Source organism: Genypterus blacodes, unplaced genomic scaffold (assembly GCF_046128005.1).
Source record: "Genypterus blacodes isolate CSIRO-AG114 ecotype Tasmania unplaced genomic scaffold, CSIRO-AGI_Gbla_v1 ptg000337l_1, whole genome shotgun sequence".
Classification (NCBI taxonomy): Eukaryota; Metazoa; Chordata; class Actinopteri; order Ophidiiformes; family Ophidiidae; genus Genypterus; species Genypterus blacodes.
The window spans coordinates 457,501-470,000 of record NW_027467122.1 but is presented as its reverse complement, the minus strand read 5'-3'; the positions used below and the strand labels follow the sequence as shown (position 1 = coordinate 470,000).

The 12,500-nt window shown below is 46.5% G+C and overlaps 1 protein-coding gene and 2 long non-coding RNA genes across 9 annotated transcripts in view; 1 reads left to right on the top strand and 2 right to left on the bottom strand.

The window, feature by feature from the left end:
* Positions 1–12,500, top strand: part of LOC142988600 (interleukin-1 receptor type 1-like) — a 14,175-nt gene that overhangs the window by 427 nt on the left and 1,248 nt on the right. The window contains exons 1-12 of one of the 7 annotated variants that reach the window (XM_076137809.1): positions 530–610; positions 5,777–5,846; positions 6,450–6,699; positions 6,798–6,990; positions 7,405–7,576; positions 7,798–7,860; positions 7,982–8,114; positions 8,367–8,521; positions 9,962–10,105; positions 10,801–10,968; positions 11,417–11,679; positions 11,833–12,500. The exon at positions 11,833–12,500 is cut by the window's right edge and continues 1,248 nt beyond it. In XM_076137809.1, the coding sequence (XP_075993924.1) occupies positions 5,780–5,846; positions 6,450–6,699; positions 6,798–6,990; positions 7,405–7,576; positions 7,798–7,860; positions 7,982–8,114; positions 8,367–8,521; positions 9,962–10,105; positions 10,801–10,968; positions 11,417–11,679; positions 11,833–12,129 (1,905 nt within the window). In that variant the 5' untranslated portion in view covers positions 530–610; positions 5,777–5,779 and the 3' untranslated portion in view covers positions 12,130–12,500. Of the gene's footprint in view, positions 1–529; positions 611–756; positions 1,094–1,269; positions 1,389–1,451; positions 2,811–4,358; positions 5,847–6,449; positions 6,700–6,797; positions 6,991–7,404; positions 7,577–7,797; positions 7,861–7,981; positions 8,115–8,366; positions 8,522–9,961; positions 10,106–10,800; positions 10,969–11,416; positions 11,680–11,832 lie in introns of those variants that run through there. The other 6 variants (XM_076137805.1, XM_076137811.1, XM_076137810.1 and 3 more) reach the window with 6 other exon arrangements.
* On the bottom strand, positions 517–3,177 carry LOC142988607 (uncharacterized). The gene is made up of 3 exons (XR_012960615.1): positions 3,087–3,177; positions 2,571–2,632; positions 517–594 (listed from the first exon to the last, which is right to left on the bottom strand). It is a non-coding gene; the product is annotated as an uncharacterized LOC142988607 (long non-coding RNA).
* The window catches only part of LOC142988608 (uncharacterized), a 19,107-nt gene continuing 12,404 nt past the window's right edge, over positions 5,798–12,500 (bottom strand). The window contains exon 2 of the long non-coding RNA XR_012960616.1: positions 5,798–5,892. This is a non-coding gene — a long non-coding RNA (uncharacterized LOC142988608). The remainder of the gene's footprint in view (positions 5,893–12,500) is intronic.

Genomic DNA, 12,500 nt, shown 5'->3' with positions numbered 1-12,500 from the left:
AGAAACCACAACACGTGTGTGAAGCTGTGGAGATGAACTGATGAGGTGAGAACTGGAATGGATCCTGAGTCTGGAGGATTCTACTGTTCCACTGTGTTCCACAACCAGAACACCTGGACTGAAACATCTGGGCTGCAGAGCTCCTGATCGTAACCCAACACACGCCGCAGAGCTTCACACACTGCAGACACATGACTGCAGCTTCTCACAAATACTCCATCTCATTCAGAACACGATGTCAGGTCATTCTAACGGAGGATTCCTTCATAGCCACATAAACACTTTGCCAGCGTTGCATAGTGAGCTTGTTGTTGTTGCAGTAGGAGTTCTGCACTTCTGAATGAACCTGATAATAAACTGAGCAACACGTGTGTGTGTGTGTGTGTGTGTGTGTGTGTGTGTGTGTGTTTGTGTGCTCTTGGGGAAGGGGAACAGCTTTGTTGAGTCACGTTGAGTCATTGGCTGAGCTGCCAGCCTCCTCCTGCAGGGGTGAAAGGTCATCTTTGCTCTGTTAGCTCTGCCTGCTGAACGCTCTGGTCCTCACTCCGTCTGTCAGCCGGCTCTGTGCTGCTCGCTCGCTCGCTCGCCCGCCCGCTCCCTCTCCCTCTCTCTCTCTGGTGAGTCTCTTTATTTCACTTTTTACCATAAAGGAAGCCTCCTGAAATCAGCATCAGACAGCGGACATGATGACTTTCTCTCTCATGGTCTGATTGCTTTGACCAGGGTGTTAGTTTAGATTTATGTCTACAGAGCTGTGGCTCTAACCACAAGAACACACACTTCCTGCCCTGAGAGGCTGGAGATCTCACATGGTACAAACTCATGGCTCCTGTTCTTTGATCCATCTGAAGTCAGGCAGGAGAGAGAGACCCTGCTGGTTGTGGGTTGAAGTCCCAGATGGACAGATGTGGCTTCATGTCTGCTCTTGTTTGTGTTGTTGCAGAGCTGCAGAGTGTGTTTAGAAGGGTTAGAGCTGGACTTCTGGTTCTGGTTCTGGTTGGTGGATTCAGACCTGCAGTGATATCTGATCAGGTGCTGCTGAAACAAAGACCTTCAAAAAAAAGAAAAAACAAAGATTTTGAGGAACAAAAAGGTGAAATATTTCATAATTAGGTTGGAATATGTTTAAACAGAAATCCAAATGTAACGAGACTAAAGTGTCCAAATGCTAAGAGAGGAACTCTTCATAATACTGTGTGTGTGTGTAAACACACACAGGAAACAGCCCCCCCCCCCCCACACACACACACCTAGTTTACTTCTCTGCAGCTGAACAGCATCCGACCGCACGTTACTGGAAAATTCAGGCGGGTTTGCGTCCCGTCTCCCACTGAGTGAGAACACTTGACTTCACTCACGTTCTGATCTTCTGCTGCTGTGGTTGCAGGGTAACTTCCCTCCGTCTCCCCATCAACACACAATGACTCAATGACTGACTTTGGCAACTTCCCACAGACTAAACGTATCGCTGGTTCTCCGTCGCCACACTCTGATTGACAGCTTGATATTGATATTCCGGGTCGTCTCAGAGAGAGACACAGCGAGAGGGAGAGAGAGAGAGAAAGAGAGAGAGAGGGAGAGAGAGTGGGGGAGAGAGAGAGGGAGAGAGGGGGAGAAAGAGAGAAAAAGGATGAGAGAGACAGAGTGAGACAGCGAGAGAGAGGGAGAGAGTGAGACAGAAAGAGAGAGAGTGAAACAGAGAGAGAGAGAGAGAGAGCGTGAAACAGAGAGAGAGTGAAACAGAGAGAGAGAGTGAAACAGAGAGGGAGTGAAACAGAGAGAGAGAGAGAGAGAGAGCGTGAAACAGAGAGAGAGTGAAACAGAGAGAGAGAGTGAAACAGAGAGAGAGAGAGAAAGATCATATGGATAAAATCCCCTCCTTTATTCTTTATCGTTGTTTCCGTTTCTCTATATCAAATATTTTCCCACACAGAGTTAAAGATGATGCAACATGAGGATGCTTCACTGATCTCCATCAGTCCCCTGTCATCCAGATGAGCGTACTTCATCCCCACAGTCGTTGCTACGCTAAATGATCAATGTTGATCAATTTGTAACTTTAACTTCAGTGTTCCAGCGTGGCGTCCTGAGCGTCCACACTTTGGGCCGCGCTCGCTCACGTGCAGCAGCAGGATTCAGTTCTCTAACGTCGCTTCGGAGTCGCTTCCTCTTCCTCTCCTTCGCTCCGCTTCCTTTCCTGGCACGACGCTCCTCCGTCGCCTCAGCGTATTCCTGAGGTCTTTGTTGGGCGTGACTGAGCGGTCGCACACGTGAGCAGGTGATGCTCCTGAGCCACATGGTTACAGGTCACAGGGATCTCTGTCTGTCTGTCTGTCTGTCTGTCTGTTTCTGTCTTGTTGTCTGGTGGACACGCTGCACATGATCCAGAGAAGAAGACTTTCAGTCTAATGGTGGCCGTGTAACTTTACTACCTCTATGTTTGACCTGTGAGTCATAAGTGCTGTTATTCAGGAGCGTTGGGAAGAGCAGGGGTAGAGGTGTGTGTGTGTGTGTGTGTGTGTGTGTGTTTGTGTGTGCGAGGCCTTGAACCTCCCATCACACTTCATTACTCTGTGTTGACAGACGGACGAGCACTTTTGCACCATGAGCTCAGTGCAAACACGGGACTGGACTATCGTTCCTCTCTGTCAGTTTGTTGAAATCAAACACAAACACACACACACACACACACACACACACACACACACACACACACACACACACATTTGTTCCGTCTGTTTCCCAACAGCTGCCTCCTGCTTTCTGCCTCGTCAGCGTTTTCCAGCACCGGAAACAAGCTCAGATTAACTGTAAGTCATAAATCAAATCAAAATAACTCAGTAGATAACACACAGAGTCCTATCAGCCCTGGGACAACATGCAGGTGACCTTTGACCTTTATGTTGATGTTATCCCAGCGTGGCTCCAGAGCAAACTGCCCCATCGATCCTAAATGTGCTGCAAACATTCAGTCTCTGCTGCTGTAGCTCTGTCCTGTCTCCTGCGTGTCCATATGGACATTTGGAGACGTCGTCCCTGTCTGCATGCATGTGTCTGGCTTCTCCTCACCATACAAAGACTCTAACCTGAACACTGCCACAGAGCTGGAAGGTTCAAGGTTACAGAAGCAGGCGTTTGTCCCTCAACTCCAGCTGCTGCTAGACTGTAGGGCGGAGAGAGTGAGACAGGATGAGAGACAGACAGGTCAGTGGGTGAGGAGACACTGCTAAACCTGTTACAAAGCAGCCCAGTCCGGGGGAAGACGTGCCTCTGTGCCGTGACTCAGTTCCGTTGCACTCTGCCGCCCACGTCTGATTTGGTTCAGAATCCCACTGAGGCGTTGGAGATCTTCCCACGCTCCTCCTGCCCGGGCTCGTCCCAGAGGCCGCTGGCACAGTGTCAGCGCCTCGCTGGGTCACATGCTGCTCCTGACGATAAACACTACAACTACAGCCAGACCAAAGCTTTGAACAGTGGAGAACAGGCAGAACAGGCAGAACACACTGCTGCTTCCCTTCAGATGTCACAGCAGACAAGCTGCCGCCAGCTGGGAAACGTGGAGGAGCAACCAACTTCTGGGCGTGTGGCATCCCACCTGTGACACGCTGAATGAGGAGAAATCGCAATACAGCGTCGTAGCCAGCATGCAGAGCGGCCCGGTGTCCAGAGTGGCCCGGCGTGCAGAACAGGCCAGAAGCTGCTTTGACCGGTGTGATAGAACAGCACCACCACAAGGGGCAGCATTTCACAGTGCTAGACGTGCTTCTTAACGGATTTGTGATCATTTCACGCCTGTCGAGGAAGAATAGACATAGACAGACACACACACACACACACACACAGTATCAGTCTCGTTTCACACCTGTATTGTTTGTCGTTTCCCAGCGTCTCTCTCAGAGGACTTTGTGTGTCTGCTAAATTCTGTAGCCTCGGCATGAAACCACAGCACGACGTGTTACTGCAGCAAACATCTACACGTTCCCCTCTGACCGCCTCTTTCCTCTCTTTCTATACCGTCTGTTCTCCACGTTTAGGCCCTAATGCTCTCTGGTGAAAGTGGCCGTGGTTAAAGTATTATCAAATTAGTTCAAGTAATTATTATTATTACTAATACAACGTCTAAGAAAAGGATCTGTGGAGTGAGGACACGAGTGAGGACACGAGTGAGGACACAAGTGAAGTTGAAAACAGACCTGAGATTGTTGCATTAGAGCTAAAAAAACAATTACCAATATTCATCATCTGACCATCTGACTGAAACACTGCAACTCTGTAAACAGTCTGACAGCGTCACCTAGTCACCTTCTCACCTAGTCACCTGCTCAGGTACATAGCTAAGGTCCCTGCTGAGACATCAGACCAACATGTAGCGAGAGCATGAGTGTGGATGTGTTTGTTACAGATGTTATGGCTCTTGTGTTCTTCTGTTTTATTTTATATCTACTTTTTCCATTCTATTTTCCTGCTGCTTTGTCAAACACTTTGCGTAGTGGCGAGTGTGTTAGGAAATTTAAATTGGATTCATTAGTTGATTATTTGAAGCACATCTCCTACCTGCTGCAGCCACCAGGTGCATCAGTGCAGCTCCTCACCTGTTCACCATGCGACCCGTGGATCCCTCAGCCTGCTCGGAAGCAGGAGGAACGTTCTGGCTCCATGTTCCATCCGGGTCTCAGGCTGTGAGGCTCCTCCACACTTGCTCCTAGCCGTCTGTACAGGTTTCTCGCAGGTTAACGGCATCCTGCGTCCCTCGGATCGGATCATCACGTAGAGCGACTTCCAAAAACCTTCATGGAGAAGGAAGAGGAGGAGGAAACTCAAAGAGAGTCTTCAGGGGACCTGAGGCGTGTTCCTGTTGTGTTTCTGTTTCTGCTCTGAATGAGTCACTGATATGACTCAGGCTGAGCAGGAACACTAAGGAGGCCTGGTTTGCTTGGTAGCACATCATGGGATCATAATTCCTTTGTATCCTGAGTCAGACTGAAAGGTGACCTGTGTGTTCCATAAAAGTATGAAAGATGTGAAATGGCAGATGTGAGAAAGTTAAACATGCTCACAGTCCACACACTACGATCATTTGGCAGACGCTTTTATCCAAAGCGACTTACATTACATTACCACCCTTCGCAGAGCGGGGAGCAATTGAGGGTTTGTTGCCTTGCTCAGGGGCACCTCAGCAGGGGCTTGAACCAGCGACCCTCCGGTTCCCAAGCAGAAGCACTACCCACTGAGCCACTGCCTCCAACGCATGGCCTCAGCAGGTCATGAGCTCAGGTTGAAGAACCTGCAGGCTGAGCAAGAGATGTGCAACACCAAAGCAGCAGAGTCTGTGTGAGATGAATCACTCTCCCTCAGGAATGTTAGGAAGAGCTTAGGAATGCCTGGAAGCCTTCCGAGTCTGAAGCGTTGAACAAAGCTTCATGACGTACAAACCACCAGAGCGTTTGTCATCTCTGCCTGAGCCTGTTTGAGAGAGAGAGAGAGAGAGAGAGAGAGAGAGAGAGAGAGAGAGAGAGAGAGAGAGAGAGAGAGAGAGAGAGAGAGAGAGAGAGAGAGAGAGAGAGAGGTAAAGCAGACGCAGAAGCAGGCACATGTGCGGGTGGAGAGGAGAAGGAGAAGCTGTTTGCTCTTCAAACCCTTGTGGTCTCACTCTTGTACTGGATAAATTTGCTCCTGTACGTTGTCTCCTGATTCTCATGTTTGGGAACATGTCCTTCATTATCACTCCGTCTTGTTGAATCACTTTGTTCGTACGTTTCCTCTGTGGTTATTTTTAGCCATGGGACCAAGAATCACACTGGGAAGTTTCCTGCTCCTCCTCGGACTGTTTGGAGGATCAGTACAGGGTGAGCACATCTATCTATCTATCTATCTATCTATCTATCTATCTATCTATCTATCTATCTATCTATCTATCTATCTATCTATCTATCTATCTATCTATCTATCTATCTATCATCTATCTATCTATCTATCTATCTATCTATCTATCTATCTATCTATCTATCTATCTATCATCTATCTATCTATCTATCTATCTATCTATCTATCTCTCTCTCTTTCTCTCTCTCTCTCTTTCTTTATCTGCTGCACGTGTTGCACAACTTGTTCAACCTTGTTTTGTGTCATTTTGTAATAAATAGATTAAATCCCTGTTGTTGTCAAGTCAAACCTGAACCGCTGCCATCGATCTGTACAGCAGCACTGTACTGCCCTCTTGTGGATACTTGTGTATGTCTGAATCCAATGACAATGCAGTTGAAGTTGATTATGAGAACAAATGACACAGGAGATGTTTCTGATTGGACCCATCTGAGACATTCAAGGTGATGATGAAGAGCCACATAATGAATCTTTACAAAAGACACAACAGAACAAGAGGAGAGAGTAAATAAAAACCAAGCTTCATGTTTGTTAGGCAACTTGTCAAAATGTCTTGTGTGTTTCAGAGAAATGTACCGACTACCAGCTGCAGTTTGAGAGGGTCTACTCTGTTCCTGGTGATATGGCCATGCTGAACAGCACACTGTTGTCTCCTGACGTCTTCAACTTCACCAGCGTCCCCTACAACATCAGCTGGTACAACAGGACGGGCCAAGAGCTCAGCAACCAGACCGGACGGGTCCTGATTCAGGAGGAGACCCTGTGGTTTCTTAATTTAGAGCTGCAGGACGGTGGAGATTATGTCACCATCCTGAGGTAAATTGTGTCCATAACTCAACTCAAATCATCACCATTACATTTCCTTTAGCAGCTGAGGATGATTGAGTTGTTTACTGTTGTTTGTTCTCTGGCAGAACTCCCTCCCGCTGCTACAGGCAGGTCACCAAGCTGGTAGTGGAGCCGCCGGCCCCTGGAGAGTGTGGCAGGCCCAGGAAAGCCGGACAGGAGCTCACCAACGGAGTCCACGACCTCCTGTCCTGCCCTCTGAAGGACTATATCAACAAACTCAACAGCTACAATGTGGCTTTCTCCATCCAGTGGTACAGGGTGAGGCATCCATCATCCATCCATCCATCCAACCATCCATCCATCCATCCCCTATACCTGCTGATTCCATGTAGGTTTGGGGGAACATTCATTGGGCGAGAGGAAGGTTCAGTCTATGATGTGATTTTCCACCATCATACCACAGAGGAACATGGTTAAACAAAGTAGCCCCCTTCTCTCCCTTCTCTCCTTGGCCTCCTCCAGCCCAACTCTGTGGCCTGAATAACAAACCAGAATATTTTGATTCTGAACCCAATCAAAGTCCATCAAATCTGTGTCCAAATCTGACCCGGCCCGACAGACAGAACCAAACCAATAGGCAAACAGAGAAATGTGTGTGATCACATCTGTAAACACACTCGCCCCAGTGTTCTGATGACTTGTTCAGGTCTGACCCATGCTTTGCACTTTCAGGGCTGTGAACCTCTGGAGGATGGAACAGACGAATTTACATACTTGGATCAGACCAAACTGAAGTTTGTTGGGGTTCATCCTGACGACGGCGGCTCCTACACCTGCACTCTGACCTTCACCTTGGACGGAGCCAGGGGATCTGTGTCAGAGACCATAGATGCATGGATCAAAGGTCAGCATGGGACAACACACCCCAGACAGTGGGAGCTCATGTTGTTGTCTAAGCACATACAGCAGTGGAATACGCTCACTTCTAATGTTCCCAAGCTAAATGTAAACTTTGGCGTCACCAGGTGGAAGCAAAGATAACTGACTCCAGTATTTCTGACTGTATTGTCACAGTGACATGTTGTATTTGATATGCAAGCGCTAATACTTCACGCTTCCTTTCAGAGGAATACACTCTGGTTCCACAAGTACATGAGCCGGCCAATGAAATCATCAAGGCTCAGCTGGGTGAGTCTCCATCGCTCCATCTGTATTGTGCTCGTGTCTTCTAATCAGCTCAGACTCACTGCAGTGGGAGAAATAAATAAGGGTCAGTCTGAGAGTGATGTTGGTGTTTGTGTGTGTTTAGGTTCCAGCTTCAGCAAGAGGTGTCAGGTGTTCGTGCCGTGCGTGGGGACGCCACATGTTGATCTCTTCTGGTTGGATAAAGAGGGATTCATCCGGCAGAACCATTCTGAGCCCGTGTTCACCTCAAATCTCAGGTCAGCACCCTCACCTCTCCCTTTGTTTCATGCTCTTCTATCTGCTACTCCAGCAAATACCAATTATAATAAACCAATGAAGAAGACTCCAAGTATTTTTCCTCTATAGACCTCAAGTCTCTTTCCCATCTATTAGCTTCTTTGTGATTTCTTTCCTGGCAAAATGAGGAAAAATACTGAAGATGACTTGAATCTGTCCTTACCATCAGCAGAACACATGTAAAGCTGCTGTTTTTACCTTTCCTCCTTCAGCTCATGGAGGCAGGAATCTCCCATCAGAGGTGTGTTCATGGAGCGTCAGCTGGTGTTTACTGAGCTGAAGGAAGAGGACTTCTACATAAACTACACGTGTCGAGCGTACAGTGACCGAGGATTCCCAGAGGGTTACTTCACTCTGCTACCAGCAGGTACCAACATCTGGGAGATGTAGACTGTTCAGAGGCGGACAGTAACGGAGTACATTTACTTGAGTACTGTACTTAAGTACACTTTGTAGGGATCCGATCTCGAGTATCATGTTGGGGGAGTACTTATGACTTTTACTCAAGTACATTTGAAGGCAAATATCATTCTTTTTACTCCGCTACATTTCTATCCATAACCATGAGTACTCGTTACTTTTTCTATAAAAAAAAAAGAAGCGGGGAAACCCTGTGGATTCAGTATTTTGTTGTTTCCTTCTCAAACGTGATTGGATTGTACAGGTGCCACTCACAGGGACAGCCTATCAGCGATCACCTTCAGTTTTCCTACCATGAACTCCATGGTCAGATTCAGTTGGACAGTAATTATTCCGGAGAATGTCAGAAAAAATTACGGGGACTTTTACCTTCTGTAAAACGGTTCAGAAAAACGACCTCAGATGGCAGTCGAAATATAATAGCCTGGGGCAAAACCGAAGTGTTCTGGACATACGAACACCGATAAAAAAAAGAAGGGCAAATTTATCAGAGGCCGAGACTTTACCACCACTGTTGATGGGTAATATTTGTCTTCATTAATTATTATCAACGTGTATAGAAGTCCCTATATGCCTATTCTTTGCTATTATTAACCTCCTTTTGAACACGATATAAGGAAGCAATGTAACACGCTCATGGCGACAGCTGGTGACAGCAGTGCGTAAATCAAGTTACCCCTCCCATTTCTGGTATTATACAGGGATTTCTTAATCCCGTGCGAATTGGTCATTTGTATTGCAGTCAGACGTCCTGAGGTAAAATTATTTTACCCCACGTCAAACTAATCCCATCCGAATATGGCTTTATATATGCATATTTAAGTGGGGGAACGCTATTCCTATGACAACGTCACAAAGAATACTATAATCCCCATTTCACCACTGCTGATGTCTCAAGTGTACTTTACCTGAAGGCCTAGATTGGTCTTTTTAAACCATAAAGTCATTAATTAAATCATCAGAGCAAGTTGGAATGTTGAATAAAGTAACATTTTAAAAATATGAAAATGACTTTTTTGTCAATGATTTTATTTTCTAAATTTGTTACATTCTTCAAGGTATTAACATTAAAGATTCTATAAAAACTCCATCCAGTAGGTTTCTATAGGTAAAGGTAAGCACTGTGGCAGTAATAATACAATATTTAGAAAATGTACTCTTGGTACTTGAGTACTTTTAAAAACAAGTACTTCAGTACTTTTACTGTTTAAGTAAACATCTGACTGTAGTACTTTTACTTGTACTTGAGTAAAATTTAACAAGCGGTATCTGTACTTTTACTTAAGTAATGAAGCTGTGTACTCCGTCCGCCTCTGAGACTGTTTCTGTACACCATCAGTGTGTCCTCAACTTAACTCAAATGTGTGATCATCTGTCATACCTCCAGATCCAAACCTCATGATTCCCATTGGATCTGTGTTGGGCAGTCTGACGCTGCTCTTCATCGTCAGCATCGTCTTCTTTTATCTTTTCAAAGTTGACATAGTGCTGTGCTTCAGGAGAGTGTTTCCTGTCCTCTACACAAACAAAGGTAATGTTTCACAGCACGTGTGTAATAACTGACATGTCAGACCTCCTTAAAGAGACCACAGCTATGAACAAAAGAGCACAAAGAGACAACAGAAGAACACATCCAACATCCAAGGAGTTAAATAGACACCAGATGGTGACAATACACATTTACATTGGGCGGGTCAATCCACCTGCCAGTCTAATGTTCCCTTAAGGCCTCAGACAGCGGATGTACATGATACAATGTACTGGATGAACGTAATATACCAGTTCACAGGTACTCTTGCACTCACCCGGTGGAAAACCCCACACGTCTCTCTCACACACACACACACACACACACACACACACACACGCTCGCGCGCGCACACACGCACACACGCACACACGTAACACGGCTTACACAACTGCTCAAACTGACTCAGAGCTGTCTTTACCTCATAATGGTCCCAAATGTCAATAGAGGGCAAACAAAGGAAACTAACTCACCACAAGCTGGGCAGAATGTGTTTAATACCCTCATATCTCATCTCTGCTGTCCCTGGTGCTGCTCTTTCTTTGTTTATACTGTGGAGGGAATCAGAAGTAGTTTTGAAGGTGCTGCACTACAGACCTGAGATGATTGACAGAAACATGTTGATAGTCCAAACTGAGTATAATCCTAAAGCAGAGGGAACGCCACCTGAACTCTGAACTCTTCTCTTCCTGTGTCAGATTTGGATGGGAAGCTGTATGATGCCTATGTGGTGTATCCACAGCCATGTGGGGCTGGATTCAGCCAAGAAGTGGAGATGTTTGCTCTGCACACACTCCCAGAGGTGCTGGAAAAGACCTGCGGATACAAACTCTTCATCCCCGGCCGCAACTGCCTGCCTGGCGAGGGTGAGTTAACGCTCAGGCTGCAGTGTTGAGCTTAATCTCATAACAGGTTAAAGTCACAGCATTTACCTCCAATGTTATTCATCAAAGTAAAACATCATATTTAGGTCACCAGCAAAGGATTAAGCAGATAGTGTCACAAATGATTAGGGTTAGGGTTCAAACTTGACTTCAACACACCTGCAAGGACTGGAGACTTAGATTTACCCTCAAGGACTCCAGATTGGACTTGGAATTTCCTTTGAGGACTCGAGGCTTGACTTGAACTCACGCTGCAAAACACTGGCTGCAGCTCACTTATGTGAATCACATTATTATACAACAATCACAATAATCTAACTCCAGTGTGTCCCTTTCCTTCCAAGAAAATGTTCAATTGCATGTGATTTCATCGTGAATGGCACGTAACATGACAATAAAGAATCTTAATCTTAATCTTTCATCCTTGCAGCGTTGGTGGACTCAGTGGAGGAGAACATCCAGGCCAGCCGCTGCCTCCTCCTGCTTTACACTGCCTCCACTTTCACGAGGAAACACAGCAGCAGCAGCACTGGTAGTAATAACAATAACATCTCAAAGAGCAGTGAGAACAGCATTGATAACAGCAGTGACAGGATGATTGAGGACGGCAGTGATGGACGCTGTGGAGACGGCAGGCAGCATGTGGAGCGTGTTTCAGCCATGCACAGAGCGCTCCTGGAGGGCTTGCTGAAGGTCAGAGAACACAGACCTGTCACACCTCAAACTACAGCATTTGGTTTTCAATTCTTTCTGCCAAATCTCCCAGTAGTTGATGGAACATTACTTATTGATGTTATTGCTAACTCATGGTCACTTGTGTTAAGATCTCATTTATCTCCTTCACAGGTGGTTTTGGTGGAGATGGAGGAGGTCACCCCGGATCAGGTGGCTCTCTTCCCAGAGTCGGTGCAGCACCTGAGGAAGAAGCAGGGTGCTGTGTGTTGGTGGAAGCACCGGAGGACGAGACGAGGACGGAGGACATGTATAACAAGCAAACAGGATGAGGAGAAAGGTGAGGGGGATGTTGCCTCATCTCCGTCCCTCTCTCCTTCCTCTAGGTTCTGGAAGGAGCTGAGGTACTATATGCCTGTGAGGGGCAAGAGGGAATCGTACCCTGAGAAAACAGCTCTGCTTCACTTGTGATGGGCTGACAAGTGTGTCAACTGTAAGAACAACAAGTTTTCCAACGTCTATGGGAGCAAAGCTGGTAAAAGACATGAATCCAGAAGGACAGAAGGGACATGTGCTGTCCAAACCTCAGAGGTACATCTGTCTTTAAGGTACTAATGTACGTTTCTGACAGCAGACGTGTTCAGCAGATCGTTGCCTCTGTGAGCAGAAGAGCAGACTTGAGACCTTTTATTCAGTCACACGTAAATCACAAAAACAAGGGTCGACCTGGAGTTACTTGCTGAGACTTGACAAACTTGAATGCTGAAGAAGGTTTGGACTCATAACTTGGATCTACACCGAAGGATTTATGACTTCAAGGATTCAAGATGTGACTAGGACTT